General features: G+C 36.5%; 1 protein-coding gene across 1 annotated transcript; it reads right to left on the bottom strand.

Moving 5' to 3' along the window:
• LOC137089249 (activin receptor type-2B) lies at window positions 1-19452 on the bottom strand. The gene is made up of 11 exons (XM_067452781.1): window positions 18942-19452; window positions 14065-14272; window positions 12652-12761; window positions 10416-10567; window positions 8931-9074; window positions 8674-8817; window positions 8383-8528; window positions 8119-8233; window positions 6121-6259; window positions 5456-5586; window positions 1-3583 (listed from the first exon to the last, which is right to left on the bottom strand). The coding sequence occupies exons 1-11, from the start codon at window positions 18982-18984 to the stop codon at window positions 3383-3385; spliced, it is 1533 nt and encodes a 510-aa protein (XP_067308882.1). The 5' UTR covers window positions 18985-19452; the 3' UTR covers window positions 1-3382.
• Between the last annotated feature and the right edge of the window lie 2425 nt (window positions 19453-21877).

Below are 21877 nucleotides of genomic sequence, written 5' to 3'. Positions count from 1 at the left end.
TTTAAGTGAGAAACATGGGTAAATGTTTAATTCAACAAAATACTGAACATGGCAGCAGAATCTGAAATGACCCAAACAAGGGCAACACAACACATTTACTACATTAGCAGCAGTAAAAATAATTAAAAAACACACATCAACAGACCTCCATCATCTCCTTAATGAGAACCAGCCCACGTCAGGCCAGCAAAGGATCATGGGAAATCTATACTCAGGTAGTCCTAATGCATGAACACTTCTTCAGGGTTTGTGTGAAACGTAGAGAAATATAACAAGAGTAAAAGATGCTTTGACTACATCAGTTAGCAGATCTAATATCATTATATACATCACACATCAACACCTGATAGGATACAAAGTTTGGCTTAAACTAAAATTTGCACAACTTGCACTGCAATACTTTAATTATATTTCAAATCCCTGATTTGATAAAAGACAAATCCAACTTAATACAATTGTTAAGGTGGAGACAAAGGAAGAAAATACATGTACCACACAGACAAACAAAAATACAAGTGTGAAAGGTGTGCACGTCTGTTATTCTGAACCACAGAAGCCGTTTAACCTGCGGATGCGAGACTCAAAGCAAAGGGAAACTTTGTGAAATGCACCGAGCACCTGGCGGTCAAATTCAGAGCACCTTCTGTTTAAAAAAGAACTGATTAAAAACAAAAAAAGATCTCCTTTAAATCACAGCAGCTGTATATTAAATTATATTGCTACCACAAAACAGAATAAAATAATTTATATATATTTTTATATATAAAAAAACTCACAATATCTGAGGTATATCTAATCACTGAGCGTATGAAGGTCGATATTCAGTGATGGTTTTAGTGTTACGCTGAATGAGTTTGATAAAAGCTGCCCGTTTCTGAACAACACTGGCGATTGAACAGTTTGACAGAGCAGATTCCAGCACTACGGACATTCAGTCTTCTTTACTGCTGAAGTTATTGCGTGAAACAGGCGAGCTCTGAGAAATCACCACTGCCGAGATGATCGTGGATCGAGAAATGCCCAGGTCATGTTTCATCTCAAAAAGCGAACGAGAAAAATGTCACAAAGCCTATTTTAGGACCCATGTGATTCTCACTCATTGCAGTAATGCAAAAAAACAAAACGACATCAACTGTGTTTCTTTTTTTTTTTTATTATGGCAATGATCATGTGGGGGAGAAAATTGTTGCTCAACTGTTATAAATTGAATGCTGAAATGGACCCAAAAAAGCTTTAATGTTCCATAAAGAGAATGAAGCCTGTTTTAGGACCTTTATGGGGTTCTCTTATAATGGGACATTAGTTTCATAATAGTTCAGCACATTTTGTTCTCATTACAGTAATCCAAAAAAACATTATTTTAGGTAATTTTTGTTGTGCTTAAAATCAGTAGAACAAACATCATTTAAATGATTTCGATACTGCTGGACAGGTTTTTTGGCATTACTGTAATGATAACGTGTGTTGCATGGTGTAAATAAAGTATATTTTAAGACTATTATGATTTTTTTTTTAAATATTGTTACATTTTAAATACATTTTTGTTTTTAAATACATACACGATTGTAAGGACCTTTTTGTTGTGCTTTACATCAATAGAACAAATCATTTTAAATTATTTCTATATTCCGGGACAGTATTTTTTGGCATTACGATAACTTGTGGGTTGAATTTTTGCATGAAGTTAAAAGTCTATTTTAAGACCATTATGATTTTTTTTTTAGCATTGTGACATAAAGGCATTTTAGCAAAAATTCTCTCATTACAGTAATGCATAAAACCCTGCGATTTCATTTTTTTTATTATGGTAATGATAATCTAGGGGAGAAATTGTTGCTTAAATGTTATGAAACGAATGCTGAAACATTACTATGAATGCAAGAAAAAAAAAAACCATTTAAACAAAAATGTATACATTTTTTGTTGTGCTTAACATCAATAGAACAAAAAATATTTAAAATTATTTCTATATTGCAGGACAATTTTTTTTGCATTATGGTAATGATAACTTGGAGAAAACTGTTGCTTAATTATTGTAAAAAATAAATTTAAAAAAGTATACCGCAAAAGCCAAAACTTTGTTTTATTTTCTCCTAAATTAAAGACATATCCTAAGATGTATCCTATTTTAGCACCATTGTGAGTTATTTTTAAATATTGTGACATGAAAATTAAACCTGTTTTGGAATAATAAAATAATCATTGTGATACCAAAAAAAACTGTTTCTGTTATGCAAGAAAAAAAAAAAAATTAATTTGTAAAGAATATCTGTAAACATATTTTACAATTGTGCTCTACAAATTAAATATATATATATATTTTTTTAAATGTAAGGTCGTTTTTGTTGTGTCATTTTGCATTACGCCAAAGAAAATTTGGAGAAAACGTGCTTAACGGTTATGAAAATAATGGCACTCTTGGCCCTTAATATAAGCTCTACTTTCTTTGAGCACAAATTATTTTTAAGACGAGTCATGACCCAGGTTTTTCTTTGCGATTCACCATACTGCTGAGAACTATTGCTGTAAAAGAGTGAGCGGTCACACAATCACGTGCACAGTTTACCTGAGTAGTGTAGTGGAGAAACATCACACACTTTTCCTGATGCACCCATACATTTAGCTGTGACTGAAATCAAACCTGTAACGCAGCGCTGGTCTTTGTGCGGCCGCAGCACTAACATACTTCAACTGCAGCTCTTGTCACGCGGAAACAACGAACGCTAAAACACGCCGCTCGGGATGCTCTACTGATGGCACTTCAGATACTTCAATACAATGCGTCAACGACAAGCGGATGCTACATTAAAATCAATCCCGACGCTCCGAAAGGCAACTCAAATCATAACAGTCCCGCTGCCTTCAGCTTCCAGTGTCCCAGACGACTGCCGTCACCAACGGAAATAAGAGAAACGACATCCCACGAGACATTTCAGGGTACGGTTAAACAGCAATAAAACTAGGCTAAAATTCACTGAGAACAAAGAGGACCTTGTGTGCTCTTGGGAAGGTTGCGTTAGTGTAACAGTCATCCGATCGTCGCGTAGTCTCGATAAAACCAGGGTAGAGCGTTCGGATGGAGGTATTCATGGAGTGAAGGCAAAAAAACAACAACATAAAAATGGCATTAAAACTGATGAGGTAACGTGTGCTCATATCCCAGCAGTCTGAAACAATCCCCTGAATGCCCTCTGAGAGTTCAGTCTTCTCACGTTTGAGGTTTTTCGTGTCTGCCTTCCTCTCGGAAGAATACAGTAGATGAATGTGCTGGTGAAACCGATCCGACGATGCGAGAAGAAAGATAAAATTAAATACATGACGATCAGGAGATCAAATTAGCAGCAAAGTTCACATTACTGGAGAGGTGTCGGCTCTGCAGCGTTCAGGTGCTGGACTCTTTGGGTGGAAGGTCCGTGTCGCTGTCAGAGGTCACCATGGAGACCAGGCACTCTGAGGTAGACGTGTTGATGGTGTTTGCCTTGGAGATGGTGGAGATGCGTTCCTCCACGCAGCCTGCCGAAAGTCGCGCCTCAGCGTCGTGGTCCCAGCACTCCTCGATGGTCTCGCATAACTGGCCCAAACCCTGATGATTATAGCGAGGAGAGAAAGAGGTTAAATTTAACCCTCAGATTATTTTAAATATTGATTTTCAATATTATAACTATGTGAGCAACTGCAGGTGGTTCTGATTAAAAATGCAATTGCGATTTACAAAAAATAATACATTTTTGGGATGCACAATTTGGCCATATTGTTGTGAATATATATTAAAGGTGCACTATGCAGCTTTTGTCCACTGGAGGGCGCCTATGCAAAATAAATGCGTAGTTTGATGACGCAAAGTGTGAGCGCGGCATCTTGGGAGATGTGGTCTTCTCATCACAGCCGGTGAAAAACAGGACTCGAGCAGAAATCACGTTCATGCATGCGGTTATTAACGTTTCTGTAGTCTAAAGCAGAGCAGGACCGAGTGTTATGGACCTGAGCAAAGCTGCTGGAGCGATTGTTAAACAAATACCCGCCTTGTGAATACCGGGACTTTTATTATGACGGGACGAGACTCATTTGCCGGGCGCCTGCACAGATCCGCTCTTCCGGTTATGATTTTGAGGTAATGGAGCTCTGTTTATCATATTAGATACATTTAAGTGTGTTTAAAACGATGTTATGACTTTACTCCGTGCGTTCAGTTGTTCACACTGCTAAGAGTAAAGCGCTCCTGCCAAATAAAAGCCGAAACCGAGGGTAACGCAGATATGACGCAATTGACAGGCGACTCCCTCAAATGCAATGCTGAAACGTCCCTGTCCTTAATTAAAATAGCAATTTTCTCACAATTTACAAATAGTTGGAAACATCTGGGATATTGTAGGAACTCAACTGAACAAAATATATAACACTGGCCTAGTGGTTTTTGGATATTTTACTGCAAAAATACTACATAGTTCACCTTTAATACGGCTACAGAATAATAATTATTATTTATATTACTAATACTATTAAAGGGTTAGTTCACCAAAGGATAATTCTGTCATTAATTCGAACAGTTAACAAAGATTCGAACTGTTATGAATCAGTGAATCGATTCATGATTCGGATCGCCAATGTCACGTGATTTAAGCAGTTTGACACAAAATCCGAATCATGAATCGATACGCTGATTAAAAAATTTGTTTTGAAATTGGCCCACCACTATAAAAGTCATTATTTAGTTTTTTTCCCCCAAAAAACTATTCTCGCCGCTTCATAAGATTATTGTAGAGCCACTGTAGTGAGATGGGCTTTGTAACGACGTCTTTAGTGCCTTTTTGGGTCTTGAGAGAGGAAATGGTATTGGTGTCAATGAAGGCCTTTCTGAGCCATCAGATTTCTACAACAATTTCTTCATTTGTGTTCTGAAGATGAACGGCGGTCTTACGGGTGTAGAATGACATTAGGGTAAGGAATTAATGAGGGAATTTTGGGTGAACTCACTCTTAAATTAAAAAAGTAAAAATTTGTAAATTAAATAAACAAAATAAGAAATATTTGTTTTTTAGGCTGCACAATTCGTCCAAAATGCTGTGAATAAATCCATATTCATTATTATAAAATAATAATACAAATTATTATTTCTACTACTAAATAAAAAATACTAAATAAAAGAAAAAAAATGCTTTGTTGGGCTGCACAATTTGACCACAATATTGTGAGTATATATCAATGTGACTATAAAATATCGCAATTTACGTCCCAAACGCACGTTACAAGAGCCCCAAACCCTAAAGAGATGCAGAGGTTTACTGTGAACCGAGTTTCTCTGAGACGCTGTAAACACCAGCGGTTTATGAGCTGCCCACGTGTATAACTCTGAAACACGCAGCGTACACATTTATTTAAATTAATCACCGCCTTTGTGATTATCACATATCATGATTTCAGTTTTATTATCTCCTAATTAAAGGCATGTTCTCACCGGATGTTTAATCCAACAGTCTTTAAAGACGGGCCGCATTTTCTTGTGGACCACCACATCTTGAAGGTCCTCCAGTGAAGGGTGCTGGCCCACCTCCTCCTCGAAGGGCAGCTGGTACTCACCTACAGGACCTGAGTGAGACACACATTATACAGGCGTATGTTTACAATAAATCATAAGGCTGCGTTGACAACACCAAATGTGGTTTTCATTTAATGCAAGTTTGATTCTAGCCACCATTTCAACAACAATTTGGAGTTTATTCAATTAAATGTTTATTTGCCATTCTGTTTTTTTTTTTTTTTTGAGTGTTGATTATTAAATGTCATATATTACGGCCAATATTCATCCAGTGCAAATAAATAAGGGGAGGCGGATTTGTGTGTCACTCACTGTCGGAGATATGAGAGCAAGAGAAAGCATGGCTGGTATTGTGAATCTATTTTGTAAAAAACTACAGTTACAATTAATATTTCAGTAATGAGATGTAGCGAAAAATGAACTAAGTCCACCAAAGTAACTAGTAGGTGTGACTGTTACACACCATTGCTGAAATCCACCCGCTTTTGGGGGATTGGCAGGTGTTAATGTCAAGCCCTTCTCCCAAAACTGAAAACTAAGGTGCATCCGCAGAGCCGGAGATCCTAATGTTCGTGTGGACTCACCATCAGAGGCGGTGCAGCGAGACACCAGCTCCCAGAGCACCAGTCCTAGAGCGTACATGTCGATCCTTAGGAAGGCGTCCCTTTGGAAATTAATGGCTCCCTCCAGCACCTCTGGGGCCATGTAACGCCGCGTTCCCACCTATGAGGATACAGAAAACACAAACATGTTAAACACAGTTGCACTGCCATGCCAGTGGAGTTTAGGGACTTTGTCAATAAGACCTCATTTACACCTGGTATTAAGATGCGTTTTGGTCGATCGGATCACAAGTGAATGAGGGAGACACATTCCCATTTACACCTGGTGTTTTGATCCGTCTCTTTTGTCCACTTTCAAACACTTTTGTCCTGATTTCTCCGAGGGGAGGGGGCAGGTAAATGCATGGACTTTTTTTTTTAGAACTTTTGAGGTAATGGACAAAATAAGCTTGCGCAAATTACATATGAACGTGAATGGATACAATGGTAAAACAAACAGAGAGCAGCAGCTTTCATTTCTGGCTCTGATGCTGTGAGTGCGTGTTAGAAATCAGGAAAGGTGAGAGAACATTGTGCTTGGTAAATTTTTTGGTCTTCCAAACAAAATGGGGTCTCCAGCCGCTAAATTTAAAGGGTTAGTTCACGCAAAAATTAAAATTATGTCATTAATTACTCACCCTCATGTCGTTGGACACCTGTAACACCTTCGTTCATCTTCAGAACACAAATGAAGATATTTTTGTTGAAAGCTGAGAAAGGCTTCAGAAAGGCCTCCATTGGCATTCAGTACATTCCCACTGATCCACTCACAAGACCCATAAAAGGCACTAAAGACTTTGTTACAAAGTCCATCTCACTAGAGCGGCTGTACAATCATTTTACAATGTGACGAAAATAGTTATTGTGTGCACAAAAATCAAAATAACGATATAACCCACCAAATTATTGACGTGAACTCGACGCATGCGCGAGAATATGACGCAGCTCTGCCGTTTGAATCAGCGAATACATGACCCGGAAGAGGAGGAGCGCCGCTATCGCGTGAGTTCACGTCCGAGACCTACACGGAAGACAATATCTTGGCAGATAAAGTCATTATTTTGATTTCTTTTGCACACAAAAACTGTTCTCGCTGCTTGGTACAATGATTGTACAGCCACTGTAGTGAGATGGACTTTGTAACGAAGTCTTTAGTGCCTTTTATGGGTCTTGTGAGTGGGTCAGTGGAAATGTACTGAATGCCAATGGAGGCCTTTCTGAAGCCTTTCTCAGCTTTCAACAAAAATATCTTCATTTGTGTTCTGAAGATGAACGAAGGTGTCCAACGACATGAGGGTGAGTAATTAATGACATAATTTTCATTTTTGGGTGAACTAACCCTTTAAAATCCTGTCTGGCTAGCGTGCTTCCCATAATGTTTTCACTTTAGGTCAGTAGGCGGACTTTTGTGACTGTTTGAACACATTCGACCACATGAGCATTTACACAATGAAAGCAATTCGGTCAAATGTTTTTTTTTTTCTCCAAGTGGTTGGAAGTGGGCCAGTTCAAAGCATTTTAGACCAAGTTTAGACCTGTATTTTGTCCCTTTGAATTTGAATTTAGTTTTCAACTAGGTGTTCAGATTATTGTTAGTTTTATTTATTCTAAATGGATGCACCTGAATAACAATACATTTAAATTTGATATACATTAAAAAGTTTTACCTTTAAAAAAAATATTTTTATTCAGCAAAGATTTATTAAACTCATCAAAAGTCAGTTAAGACACAATTTCAAAATTCTATTTTAAATTAATGTTGTTCTTTTGAGCTTTCTATTCATTAAAGAATACAAATTGTATATAAAAAAAAAAGAGTATAAATTACTGTTAAACTGTATTTCTGATCAAATAAGCATAGAGAGCATAAGATACTTTCTAAAATTGTACCGACCCCAAACTTTAAACTGGTTGTGTATATTTTTAATGGATGTAAAGAGACAAATGCTTGTCTTCATCTGTTTGCACTCAGATACTCACCTGACCGTGTGTATCACCAGGCGGCTTCCCAGGCTCAAAGCGGACCGCCAACCCAAAGTCCGCAATCACTGCAGATAAATCCATCTTGAGCAGGACATTCTTACTCTTGAAATCTCTGCAAAACAAACATCAACTCTCTCAGTGCCTACAGTGACAGCAGTACATCTTTGACTCTCACTTGCTTATCACTACACAGCAGGAGCATAATATTTAAAACTCTCTTTTAAAGCACACATCAAATGCTGCAACATCAGGTTTGTGTACCTGTGTGCAATGGCCGGTTTAGGTCCCTCCACACGGTAAGGGAGGTCTTCATGAAGGTACGCCAGGCCCCGGGACATACTTGCGGAAATATGGCACAACTGAGGCCAGCTCACCGGGTTCCCCTTCAGGTAATCTGTTAGCGAGCCCTGCAATGCATAAAGATTTTGATATATTTATGACATTATGATTGCGTCTATGAATGTCTTATTGTTTGATCCATTTTTCCCCACAATGAGGTTGAATGTTATACATATAGGGACATTTACAGAAAAATGAAACACACACACTGACCCTTTCGTGGAATTCTGTGACCAGCCACAACTCCATCTGAAGGTTGGTGCCTCGTTTTTCTGCTGAGATGTAGTGTAGAATATTCTCATGTTTAAAACCCTCTGTGAGGTAAATGTCTCTTTCGTTCTGCCACGACTGCTTGTCCTGTTAATATACACATCGGTTCAGAATCAAGCACTATAGTCACATTTTAGAACTCATTTGGGAAAACAAAAACAAGCAATCCTTTTCAAGGTGCATGGGGAATGAATATGTACCTGGATTGGAAATATTTTCACCGCCACATATTCACTCAGTAACTGGGCTTTCCACACACAGCCAAAGCGCCCCCTGGCCTTCATCTCCAGCAACTGCAGGGGCTTCAGTCCAACCAGAGGAGAAGGTGGAGGAAGACCATTCTCCTAATAAAAAAAAAAAATCTAAATAAATACCATTTTAAAAGCACACACAGGAAATAGTATTAAGGCAAATCATACAACATAAATTTAGTAGGACATATGGTAAACCATAGACATTTTTTGCAGTGTAATATTTCGTTATGGTATACATTCTGATTTATTAATTTAACAAAGCTGCATTTATTTGATCAAAAATACAGTATAAATTGTGAAATATTATTACATCTTAAAATTACCATTTTCTATGTGAATGCATTTTAAAATGTAATTTATTCCTGTGTTCAAAACTGAATTTTCAGCAACACATGATCCTTCAGAAATCATTCTCTATTGTTAATATTTTTGTGGAAACAGTAGTACAGTTCTTTCAGGATCCTTTGGTGAATAGAAAGATCAAAGTAGCAGAATTTATTAAAAATATACATATTTTTGTAACATTTTACACACCTTTACAGTCACTTTTAATCAATTTAATGCATCCTTGCTAAATTAAATGAATGGCAGTGTATGGAGCTACAAAAATCTTTTACACATTTTAGCACATTTTTATTTAAAAGAATTCTCAAATCATTTTCTCTTAGTTTGATTTAAGCATTTATGAACACGGCAATCATGCTTGGATCCGCACCAAAACAATCGCTCAGAGATAGCCTAAACGAGATGGTCCCGATTGAAAACAAACTCCAGAGTGATTCGGTTGAGGTGAGAAAGCAATCTGACACTACAAACCAAGCGGTATCATAATTCATAATGGGTAATATGTTGTATCAAAAGCAGCTGTGTCTGATTCTGTGAGTGAGCCTATTAGTTATCATAGTTGAAAACCAAATAGTGCTTCTTTGTCTTAATGTTGTGTAATTGCTCTTCAATAATTCATTACAAAAATGCTGCGATTCCGGTTGTAACTGCGTTATACGTTTATACAAATAATTAAATATATTTATTACATGGCTCTGTGGAATACTTGATCCTGAATGGTCAATTGCGCCATCCAGCGGTATTACAACTGGTAAAAACTGATAACACAGGCTCATTCGGGTAACTGAAGTCAGTGCTATACGCTTACTATGAAGTGGAAGTTTTGTGTTTGGTAAGGTAATAAAGTAAGTGTTTCCATGTGTCACGACAGCTACAGATAAAGCCACAATATGCTTGGGGAGCGAACTTATCTTTATGGATCACATAGAGGAAACTCTTGCCAATAAGAGGGCAGTTTTACTCACGTGTCTTGCATAAACATTTCAGTATACATTGAACCGAAAAAGCAACATTGTAACAAATTAAGTCCCTGTTTAGGAATGAAGCAAATGATATACAGGTCTAAGACACACGTAATTGTCAGACCTGGCCGATGTCGACGTGTCTGTAGGGTGGCTTTCGTTGGTGGTATGTCCAGCAGGCGAGCACCATGGCCAGAGAGAGAATGGCCAGAGGAAGAAGGGAATAAACCAGCACGCCCAAGAGAGAAGGGCCCGGTTCTGGAGGTTGAATTTTTACTACAAGAAAACAGAGCATAACCTCAGCTCAACAGCAATAACACACAAGGAATATATTCAGGTTTAAAATAAAATGCAAATGATAAAAAAGGTTTGAAGCCATTTTAAAATGCACAGCTATGGCCCCACATCAACTGTATTAATATTAATGGATCAAAATTGGTCACGGAAGAAAGTCAAGCAAGTACAGTCGAGCTTCTGTTTGTGTTTGCTGATCAATGATTATATATGAATAAAAGCAGAAATTCAATCATATAAAGCGAATGAGTCACTTCAGAAGAATTGGTTTAAACAGTTAAATTCATATGGATTTATTTTATAATCTCTTTATGAAATTTTAGGTGAACAGAATTTCAATGGAGGGACAGAGAGCTCTCAAATTTCATAAAATGATCTTTATTCATGTTCTGAAGATGAACGAAAGTCTTGCAGGTTTGGAATGACATGAGGGTGAGGAATTTTCATGTTTGGGTGAACTTCTCGCCTGGTCTTACCAGACCTTCATACATTTCATTTGTACATAGAGTCTGGCCACTCTCCATTGACAAGCGTTTACTTCCACGAAGGCGGGTACTCTGTTGAAGTATAAAACTATTGGATCTGCCAGAACCAATCGCTAACGTTTGGTTGTGACGTATGTCATGCGCCCTTCGCCTGTTTCACACTTGGAAATCCGTCAAAACACATGTGCAGGCAACCTCAGTGATAAAACCTACAACTCGTGCATTTGGATTGTGATTTATTCACGCCACGGTGGCCGGGAGAGTTTCGTGATCGGGAATGCACCGCTCACGTGGTCCGTAACATGATTGTATGCTGTAAATAAAATGTCATATGCTAGGTATGATAATAAATGCTGCTATAAATAACGGCCCAATTCAAATGTTTATGTGCTTTTATTTTAATTTGTTTGAGCGGTGATGAAATATATTGTGAATACTTGCCAGCATTTTAAAGAAATACAAGTCTAGAAATGCATCCAAATAACAGCAAAGCGCAACCGTACGGTGCTCTGCAGTGGTCAAAAAGGATTATAAATAGCGAATTTTGAAGTGATATATTCTTGAAAACTCCGAGATGTGGATTCGGACAGCTATTACATCACCACACGACCTTGGTGTTTGTCAAAAGCAGTAGGTAACTCAACCGGTAAAAATTAGTTTGGAGAAAACCTAAGAATACACAGCAGTCCCAGACGTAGTACTGAAAGAAAATGAAACTTGAGCGGAAGTACGTAGGAGGGCAGAGCCAGGCTATGAACTATCCATTTTATTTTCTATAATAAAAAATAAAATGTTTAGACCTGTGCGATTCTGGATTTGAGAATCATCATTTTGTTTCACGATTCTCTCACACACCTCAATAGACTACGAAACTATATAACATGAAATGCACTAGAGGTTCTGACAAATATTAATTGCTGCAGTATATTTCAAATTTATAAGAATGAATGAGTCAATGAATCAATCATTACGACTTCACTTGATTCATTACTGGATGAATCAGCATTTTTGAACAAATCTCTCGAATTAATGATGACATAATTTTTTTTTAGAAGTCACTAGTCGATACCTGGTGGCGTAATCAGTGTAATCAATACAATCGTAATTTGAAGTTCCATGTTACTTTATAAAGGCAATTTACTTTATTTTAAATGCTTCTGTAGACATTCATGATCATATCTGAACAATAAACTTTTATCCTAGTACTTCTGTGATAATCTGAACATTCGTAACAGAAATAATGATAATCGGAAAAAACCTGTTTTTGAATCTGTTTCATACATGACAACTGCTTCTCTCTACTAGGTCAGATGCAGATTTGAATGTTCTGGTATGATTTTGTCAAAGGTTTAATAGACACAGGAGAATCATTGTTTAGGAATGAGATGGTGTGGGTGTTTAAATCAAGGGCGCAATCTTCTAACAATTAATTAATTCTGCAGCTCTACAAAACATTGACAATAATTATGACTACTTGCATGACAAATGGTAATAAAAGTCCCATACACAGATATTTGTTGGCCAGAGGAGCCTGAAGAAGGAGCCCAACAGCTGCGAAGAGACCTATGAATGCTGCTTTACCTGCAGGGGTGATGGCTTCAGGCAGGTGTGTGAACTTCTCATTGCAATAGTTTCCCTCACAGCAGCAAAAGAACACCTGCGGGCTCTCCTCAGTGGCCACACACTCCTGTCTGCTCACACACACAGAAAACAATGAAAGGGATTTATAGAAAATTAGTTGTTGCTATAACATGGCAAATTGCTGCTAAGTGGTAGAAAGGAATTGCTAAATTATAGAATAAATCTAATAGTAGAAACTTTGATGTCTGCAAGAAAATCAAAAAAACTTTTGTTTCCAGGCCTAATTGTTCAGCCCCTAATGTCACCTACATCTGTATGTGTTCATTTAAGAGATTTTTTTGTATATATAAAATTAAAGAGATACTTCACACAAATAAAAAATTCGTCAGATTATAAAAAATAAATGTCTACTGTACACTTCAAGGGCCCCATGCAAAAGTGTTTGTTCTAGTGCATCAAAGCTATTCAGGTGCTTTTATTTTTCCCAAAAATTCAAAATAAAGGGCTTGACATTAAAATCTGCGAAGTGTGGGTAGATTTCAGCAGTGTAATGCACTCCCACTTCTTTTTCACGTGCTTATTGCACTTAAACAGACAAATACAAACAAAATAATGTCAAAATGCCGCTCTTGCCAAGGATTCACTTAAACATTTATGTTCACTTAAAAACTTGTTGTTGTTTTTTTAACAGTAAAAACTGTACACGTATAACATTATAATGGATTTGTGCGTCAGGTCTTAAAGTGACAGAAGCATAATAAACCTACTGCCAAATTATGAGATATTATTATAAATATCTATGCCAATTTTCCTCATGGTATAGATGTCAAAATTTTGGCCAGTGAAACTAGTAACTAGATACCACTAGATACAGTAGCTGGTGGGCAAAAAAATGTCAAGCACTGGTTTTACCTACAAATATAATATATATGAATTTATTTATTTTCATTATCCATTAACATTCAAAAGTTTGGAGTGAAGCAGCAGCACAAAATGGATAATAACCAGCATATTAGAATGATTTCTAAAGGATCATGTGACACTGAACACTGGAGCAATGATGCTAAAAAATCAGCTTTGATCACAGCAATTATTACATTAAAATATATTACAAAAGAAAATATAACAATAATATTTGACAGTAATATTTTTTTACTGTATTTATCAAATAAAGACTACTTTCAAAAAATGTTAACATTTTACAGACCGCAAACTTTTGAACTGTTTAAATATCTTCTATCCAATACATCCAATGAAGCCTGTGATATGCAAAGTGACTTTGGATTTTAAAACATTTGGCCTCTTAAAACTAGAAGCAAAAGATTGCGATGAAACCATTTGTCTGGCAGACGATATCAAGATATCAGGACCATTTAGAGTCAAAATGGTGCTATCATATAAAGACGTTTTGACCTGTCGTAACAGTTGAAGTCGTCGAGCCAGCAGCCTTTTTTGACCAGGCGGATTGTTCCGGTGGAGTTCAACCAGGAGGCGTAACAGTGCAGCCTCTTGTCTTTCTCCCCCTCACACCTCTCAAAGCCACTCTGATTGGTTTTCTCTGTCCGCCAGTTATCATTGTAGTAGACACACTCTCTGGTCGCCACCTCCGCATGACTGGCTCCTGATAAAGAAAAAGAAAGACAGACAAAGAGACGTATTAACACATGCAATCATTTCTCAATCTTTAATACATTCGCCAGGGAAATTGTTTCTAGGCCAAAACCAAGACATCAGTTGCATTTCAGCACTTCCAATTCCATCGTCCTAAAGTCAATGGCCGTGTTCGAAATCGCCCCCTATACCCTCATTCACTATTCCCTACATTACTCCACTAATATAGTCCACTTGAAGGAAATCGAGTTGCACCTTAAGGGCTGCCGCTTTTGCATAGTTTGTGCTTGCCGTTTAATAATCATTAGAAACTTAGCAAACTGTCAGCTCCAGTAATGAAAAAAAAAATCTTGAACTCTGTCAAGGAAACTAGCATGTATAAATATTAAGTAAACTATTTCATTTATAATAGTGGGTTGTTAACAAGTGCCTAAATGGGACTACAGAGGTTGTAAGGAAATTAACTGACATCATCAGAACAGGTAAACTCATCAACTCACTCGCTCTTGCAAACTCTCCTACCTCTAAGTCTAAAGTAACACTGTTTTTAACTCGAAATGGAAACCTTTGATGATGAAAACGAAATGAAATGAAAACTAAATCAAAGCATTTTGGCCATTCATACAGAACAACGGCATTTTGAAGGCCTGAAAATGTTTCAAAGTGGATGTTTTTCAAAAAAAGATACCATTACAGTCTCCATACTCACAAAAATGTAAATTTGTGAAAACTGCAACGTCACACGCATGCGTGTTACTTAATCAGTCTATAGGCTCGTAGGGTGTCTTTATAAAGTGACACTGCCAACTAGCAGAATACAGTGGGGTTTTTTAAATCATTTTTCAAGCTCCGTGTGAATAGGGATAGTTTTGACAATGTTGTCACCTGTATGCAAAAAAAACACAAAAGGACATTTTTTCCATTTTTAGTACATTGTTATCGTGCTAATGTACCCTAACTTTTTAAAATAAAGATTGAAAGAGTTGTAAGAAGCTTAACGTTCCAGTGAACTGGAAGTTGCAACAGATTTTATTTTAGTGCTGTGACACATTTCCAAGTGAAACGAATATTGAATAGAGGGCAGGGTTTGACTTCAGCGCTCCTCCTCTTCATCTCTCGCTCATAGCAGACTAACGGTTGGAGAGGAGTGGTTAAGGATATTCAAGCCCAAGCCGTCAAACTGACATCATCTGAGAGGGAACGCCATTCCAGACCAGAAGTTACTTTTCAGATCTTGATTAAAGATTACTACGGCAAACAATTTTGGTACTAAATGCTGCGGCTAGATTCTCGCACTAGATCTTTAAATCACTCCAGATTTCAAGTTCACGATCTTTAATGTCATATACACTAGGTGCAATGAAATTCTTATTTTGTTCGTCTCCTCACTAGAGGGACGGGGTAGAAGGGGAACAAACAATAAATTACAAAGACAATTAAATATAAAAGAAAATACAAGAATGTATATCAAAGAACAATAAAATATATAAAAATATACAATAAAAGACAAAGCAGGGATACTATTACAAATAAATAAGCAATGGCAAAAGTATATCAACTATATGAATAAGAGAATACAATTTTCACTACATTGACTACCAATTCATTTTATGGTATTGTTATTCTTTTATGGTTTAAAATCTATTTTAAAAGTATTTAGCAGAACGTTTAAGACCTCATGAAACAGGCAGGTGTCTCAGATCTTCAAAACATGGATTTTTGGCTGTTCCTAGATATGAAACAAAAAGTGAAAGCTTTTGCGGTGATGGCTCCAATGTTATGGAATAGTTTGCCAATGAATATTAGATCTGCAGAGTCTTTGTTTTAAATCTATTTTATAACCATATGTATAAAATGTGCTTTTACTACTTTGTGATGTGTGTGTGTGTCTTTGCATGTAATGCTCTTTATGTCTTTTTGCCTTTTGTGAAGAAGTTATTCTTATATTTGCACAGTGTGCTAAGAAGTATTAAAATGACTTGCCCTTGCTATCTTTAAAACAATTTTATATTTTGGTATGCATAATGCATTAAAAGTGTGGCTGCACCTAACCAGGTATTGGTCAAAAAATAACTGAACTGAATAATAGAAAATATTGGTTTTAAGTAATTCAGTAGATCACAATCAACATTTACCTGTCAATCAAAACCTAATGAGACATTTGAACACTTAAAACCCCTTCATCAGAAACCCGTGTGTTCAACAAGCCATCAAAACTCAGTACCAAAACACAGCCACAAACCACACACTTCAGGGCTTGATGATTTATAACCCGTGAATTGAGTTTCTGTGGTCTTTAAGAAAACCACCAAATCAAATCCAGATGTCGGATCAGCTGTCAGAAGGCACGTCTTCGTATAACCGTCGCCGTGCATCACCGCACACATTTGCACAAAGAACTGGGTCAAGGATTGTGAGATGTTTACATAGCGTATGATCCACACAACAGGAGCAGAAATACCTCCAGGGGTCAGATTTAAATGGGGGGAAAAACACAGATTATGACATAATGTTGGACAAGCTACACCAGCAAGGAGGTTTAAGCTCATTGCATGCTTTAAAAAAATAAATAAAAACAAAGCCTGCCCCTTTAAATTCGACGTATGGCTGCCAGCCACCCATCCCCCCTGCAAATGTGACCCCACCTACTCACTAAAGCACCCAGGATCAACAGAAATAAGGGCTACGAAAGCTTTAGCACCAGAGTTCAGGCTATAAGTCGACGTTCATCAGGCTTTTAATGGCTAATGCACGCCGATAGATCGGCACATGTTCAATGTATAGCTTCTTTGTCACTGATACTGGTGTCACATGATAAGAGTGAATTACATCAGCAGCCCCCAACTTAAAACACACAGCACTCCACTTTCCTCATTCACACACAGTATAAGTATATTTCTATGGTGCGCTGTGTAGAGCTTTCACGTCGAAACTCCCCGATTTTACCTTTCTTCACCCCGTCACCACCCCGCAGCTTACACACACACACACACACACTGATAGGGTGTATCAAAGACTCCATTGTTTTGAGGGGGTTTCCTCCTCACATGGACCTTTAAGGGTCTCCATTACAAATTAGCTTTAAAGATAAGATTCTCTCACAGTTCCTTAAAACTATGATCAAAATCAAAATAACTGCATCAATAATGGACTAAGTAGAAAGCTTTGTCTGCTGCACTAACAAACAGATTGGACTAAAAGGGTAATCAAGTGTCAACATATACATATATTAGTGCTGTCAGATTTGTCTTGATTAATCATATCAAAGATAAAAGTTTGTGTTTACGTAATATATGTTTACTGTGTATAATTATTATGTATATTTGAATACACACACATGTGTGTGTGTGTGTGTGTGTGTGTGTGTGTGTGTGTGTGTGTGTGTGTGTGTGTATATATTAGGGATGCACCGATTTGAAAGCCAATAACAGATATATTGGCAGATATATCTAAATTGAAATTTGCATATAATTTTTGAGAGCCTGATTACAAAATAAAACTCACCATTAAACTCATGTCCCAAGCACACAATTATGATATCCTTATAATTTTATGTAGCCTATAGGAAAGACTTGGGCTGCACATGTTGCACTTAACTGTATTTTCCTTTTTGAAGTGATTCCAATTATATTTCAAGCAATTCAAAACCATTACAGTGAACATAGCACATTTGAAGTGTCTCAGCTGAAATAAATCATTCTTAAATCAGCTTTATGATATAACAATAACATTATATAAATAAACATATCAGCATAGCCACTTTTGTTTTAATTTATATACTTATATAAATGTAATGTTTAAATTTGTATTTTATTATTAAATTTTAGTCACTTCACTGCAGCCTATTATTATGAATTACTCTTTACTCTTATTTGGCTTGTCTTTAACAACTGAACTAAATGCTCAAGCCATTATTAATAACATTTTGTATTGATTTTCTGTCTTTTTGACACCATTAAACATAATGCTCAACCTAATAATCATTAAACATGTTTTTATTTGCCTTTATTCTTTTAAAACAATTATTAGTTCATGCATTTTGTCTTTTTTATTTGATAGGGCAAGCACTGAACCTGATGCTTACTTTGTTATCATTATAACAAATGTCTGTTAAAGTGCTAGTTTAGTTTCAGTTACGGAATAAACACTTAGTAAAATGAAGTAAACAAATATACTAAAATGTAATAAAAATATAGTTTTGTAAAAAATAAAAAACCCAGCAAGGAAATGTTTACTATTTTATATCTACATGTTCTTATAAACCATAATGTTACATGAACGCATTCGGCGAATCTGTTTTGTGGAGAGCAATTGTTTCAACAACCAGCTGTTTTACTTTGTGCCCATTGCGCCTTTAAACGGCCAGAAATAAATTTTAAAACAGCCAGGTCGAGCTGAACCACACACCTAGTAAAATATATCAAAATACCCGTGTAAGTGAACAACAGATTAATGTTACATTGAACCCAAACCCTCGCTGGAATGGTTTGGTAACACTGGCCGTGTTTCAAAACCTTGTGCGCTGCCTACCTAGGGAGCATTCTTGGGCAGCACGTGCGAACTAGAACGCTGTCCTGATAGGCAGCTGACTAGGTTTGGTAACAAAGCCAACCACACTACGATCAGATACTATCCTTTTAATTGAAGAGGAACCAAATCACTGTAAACGAACGCCTTACCTGTGCACCAGATGAGTGCAAAAGTCAGCCAGGGAACAAACATATTCGTTCCTTCGAGGGTCCTGGCGATAAATGCTGTCCTTTATGTCGTGAAAGCATTTAAGAATGAAATAAAACACATGAACGCGAAGGAGCCGCGGGCCTGCGCGCGATTCTTCAACGCTACAATAACAACACGAGCTCTCATTCACAACAACACAATATATCCCTCGGAAGCGAGATTATAAATAAACGGAAATAAAGTCCCTGGTGGCACAAACATCCAGCAGTTCATTCTGACCGGGGCAGCATGGAGGAGCTCGTGGTGGGACCGTGAGTTTGGTGGACGCTTGGAGTAGAAGCGAAGCCCCCTTGTGTGCACGAGCTTGTGTGTTTCTCCCCCTCTGCCGGGGCAGTTGGAGGGGGCAGGAGAGGGACTGACATGCGAAAAGCTGAACAGCGTCCAAAATGGCTCCTGAGAGCCACAGCAGCGGTGCCAGCGGGAAACCCGGATGTTCACCAGGGCCACCGTGGACTCACTCATGCACTTCATCATCACGAGTCAAACGAAAGCAATACAATCTTCATTGGACACTGAACAACAGACAAAATTAATTAAATTAAATGCTTTTTAAATGTAAAAATACATATATAATGTGTAAACAAATATAGGCAACAGAAAAGCAGCCAAGAAATGCTACATTCTGCTTCATCACCGGCTCAAATTCTAATTAAGCTATAAACTTGAACAATATTGTTTATTTGTAATATCTGTAATAATTAATTGCATTTAAAATATGCATTGGATATCCATTCATTATGCATTAACTCCACTGATTTATTAAAGTAATATACAAGGTGTGCTTAGAAATGCATACATACATACATAGATACATACATACATAAATGCTCTCAACATTAATTCATTGCGATTAATCACATCTAACATAAACGTTTTTTAATATAATATGTGTGTAAATATGTACATATAAATATGTACGTATACACATACATGTACGGTATGTATATTGTATATATATTTTATTTATATATATATATATATATAAAACTTTTATGTTAGATGAGATCAATCAATTGTTGGCCCTAAAATACATAAATAAATACATACTATTTTAAAATATCACATCACTGGCTAAAATAATAATACAAATATTGTCCCAAAAACTGGAACAACAGACATCTGTACTAAAAAAAATGGCAAAGGCACACCCCACTTAAAGCTCATAATAAATAAATAATAAAATAATGCCCTATATTTGTCTTCAACAAACAGACAATTGTATTATTATTAAAAAATAATTATTTAAAAAAAACAGTCAAATTAATTCTACCATATAGTTTCAATTTTACAATGCACTCTTTAGCACTGTTGGATTGAAAAATAAAATGTCTAAAGTGAGCAAAAAAGTACAAATAAAATGTATATTTAACCGTGAATAATTGATCATTGTCTTTGTTTACTGTTCAAACTGTATTATTGTAGAACACACATAAATGTCACCTGATACTAAAGCCACTTATTTGATGACCTGGATGGACTTTTAAATTGAAAGTTTTTTTTCCAGTTTATTTTAATTTTTTTTGATGAACCGGTCATGCTGATCTTGGTCACGTCAAACATTTCCTCTCTACACAACCAATCGACGACACAAAGAGTGAGAGAAACCCCCAACACTGCTTGACCCTGGAGGTCATGGCTTTGTCCATTCTGTTCCCTCCACTAACAAAAAAACTTCAGAGGGTCACATTCCACCCCACAGACCCCCGGATACTCAGCTGTCATGAACAAACCCAGGATATTCCCCTCTCACAGACTTACCGATACAAAGACTCGCACTGTTGTCCAAGCAAGGAGCAACAGCTTTAAAGGGATAGTTCACCCAAAAAATTTAAATTCGGTCATAATTTACTCACCATCATGTCGTTCCAAACCCTAAAAACTTTCATTTATCTTCAGAACACAAATGAAAATCTTTTTGATGAAATCTGAGAGCTTTCTGTCCCTCCATTGACAGCTACACAACTTCCACTTTGATGCTTCAAAAAGCACATAAAGAGATTGTAAAACTAATCAACATGAATTGTTAATTTTTGGGTGAACTACCCCTTTAACTATAGCTTCGCAGTAAAGGAAAGAACAAAAATGTATCTGATCCCAAAAACATCTTAAAATTTCACTACAGATGTCAAATCTCTTTGAAGTGGCAAATTCATTATCATTATTGGTCCGTATACACTGAAAATGTTGATTTAAAATCAATTTTCACTCAGACTGGTCGTACATGATTCATTAAAAACAAAAAATTAAAAGGAAATTGGAACACATTGAATTTTATGTGGAATTTTGAATACTGAAATATAACATAGTCCAGTAATCTTTGTTTTATTTACAACTTCGAAAAATATGTTTGTCTGTGGTCTTCTCTCATGTCTTCTGCCCCCTGGTGGATACTTCAAGCTTTTCAGGAAGGAACAAATCTTTTAATATCATGTTGAAAATGCCTCTGTGTCGCAAAGCACGTGTTTCTGCTGGGAAGTCTACGCTACTTTTGATCAAGTAATGGCAAGGATAAAATTTGTATTAATATTTCAATCAATATTTACTTGCATACTATGTAAGCCTATACTTAAATATATTTTTAGAAAACAAGACTTAATATTTTTCTGCCATTTTGCTTAGGTTTAGGTTAATGCATCTTCAATTTAGAATGTTTAGATATTTGTATGGAAAACAAGACTATATATATCACCATTTTTTTTTTTTTTTTTTTTTTTTTGCAGTAGGCTATAATTATTATAGCATGACGCAATGTTTGGAAATGTGAAAAAAAAAATATGAGAACAAGAACTCTTACAATTCACTTTTATTTTTAGCTCATTGCCTCAGTACAAATACAAAATAAAACATACAAGAATATTTGTGCTAATTGCATAAT

This window comes from Pseudorasbora parva, chromosome 9 (genome assembly GCF_024679245.1).
Source record: "Pseudorasbora parva isolate DD20220531a chromosome 9, ASM2467924v1, whole genome shotgun sequence".
Taxonomy (NCBI): Eukaryota; Metazoa; Chordata; class Actinopteri; order Cypriniformes; family Gobionidae; genus Pseudorasbora; species Pseudorasbora parva.
The sequence above is the reverse complement of the archived record's forward strand: the minus strand, read 5'-3'. Positions and strand labels throughout refer to the sequence as shown.

Bases quoted from the DNA above. Each gene is read 5' to 3' on its own strand.
- LOC137089249 (XM_067452781.1), bottom strand. From the start codon at position 18,984: ATGTTTGTTCCCTGGCTGACTTTTGCACTCATCTGGTGCACAG. The intron at 9,075-10,415 runs GTCTGACAATTA...TTTTTTTATTAG, and splicing joins GACACGTCGACATCGGCCAG to GAGAATGGTCTTCCTCCACC. The intron at 6,260-8,118 runs GTGAGTATCTGA...GTATCCTCATAG, and splicing joins CTGGTGATACACACGGTCAG to GTGGGAACGCGGCGTTACAT.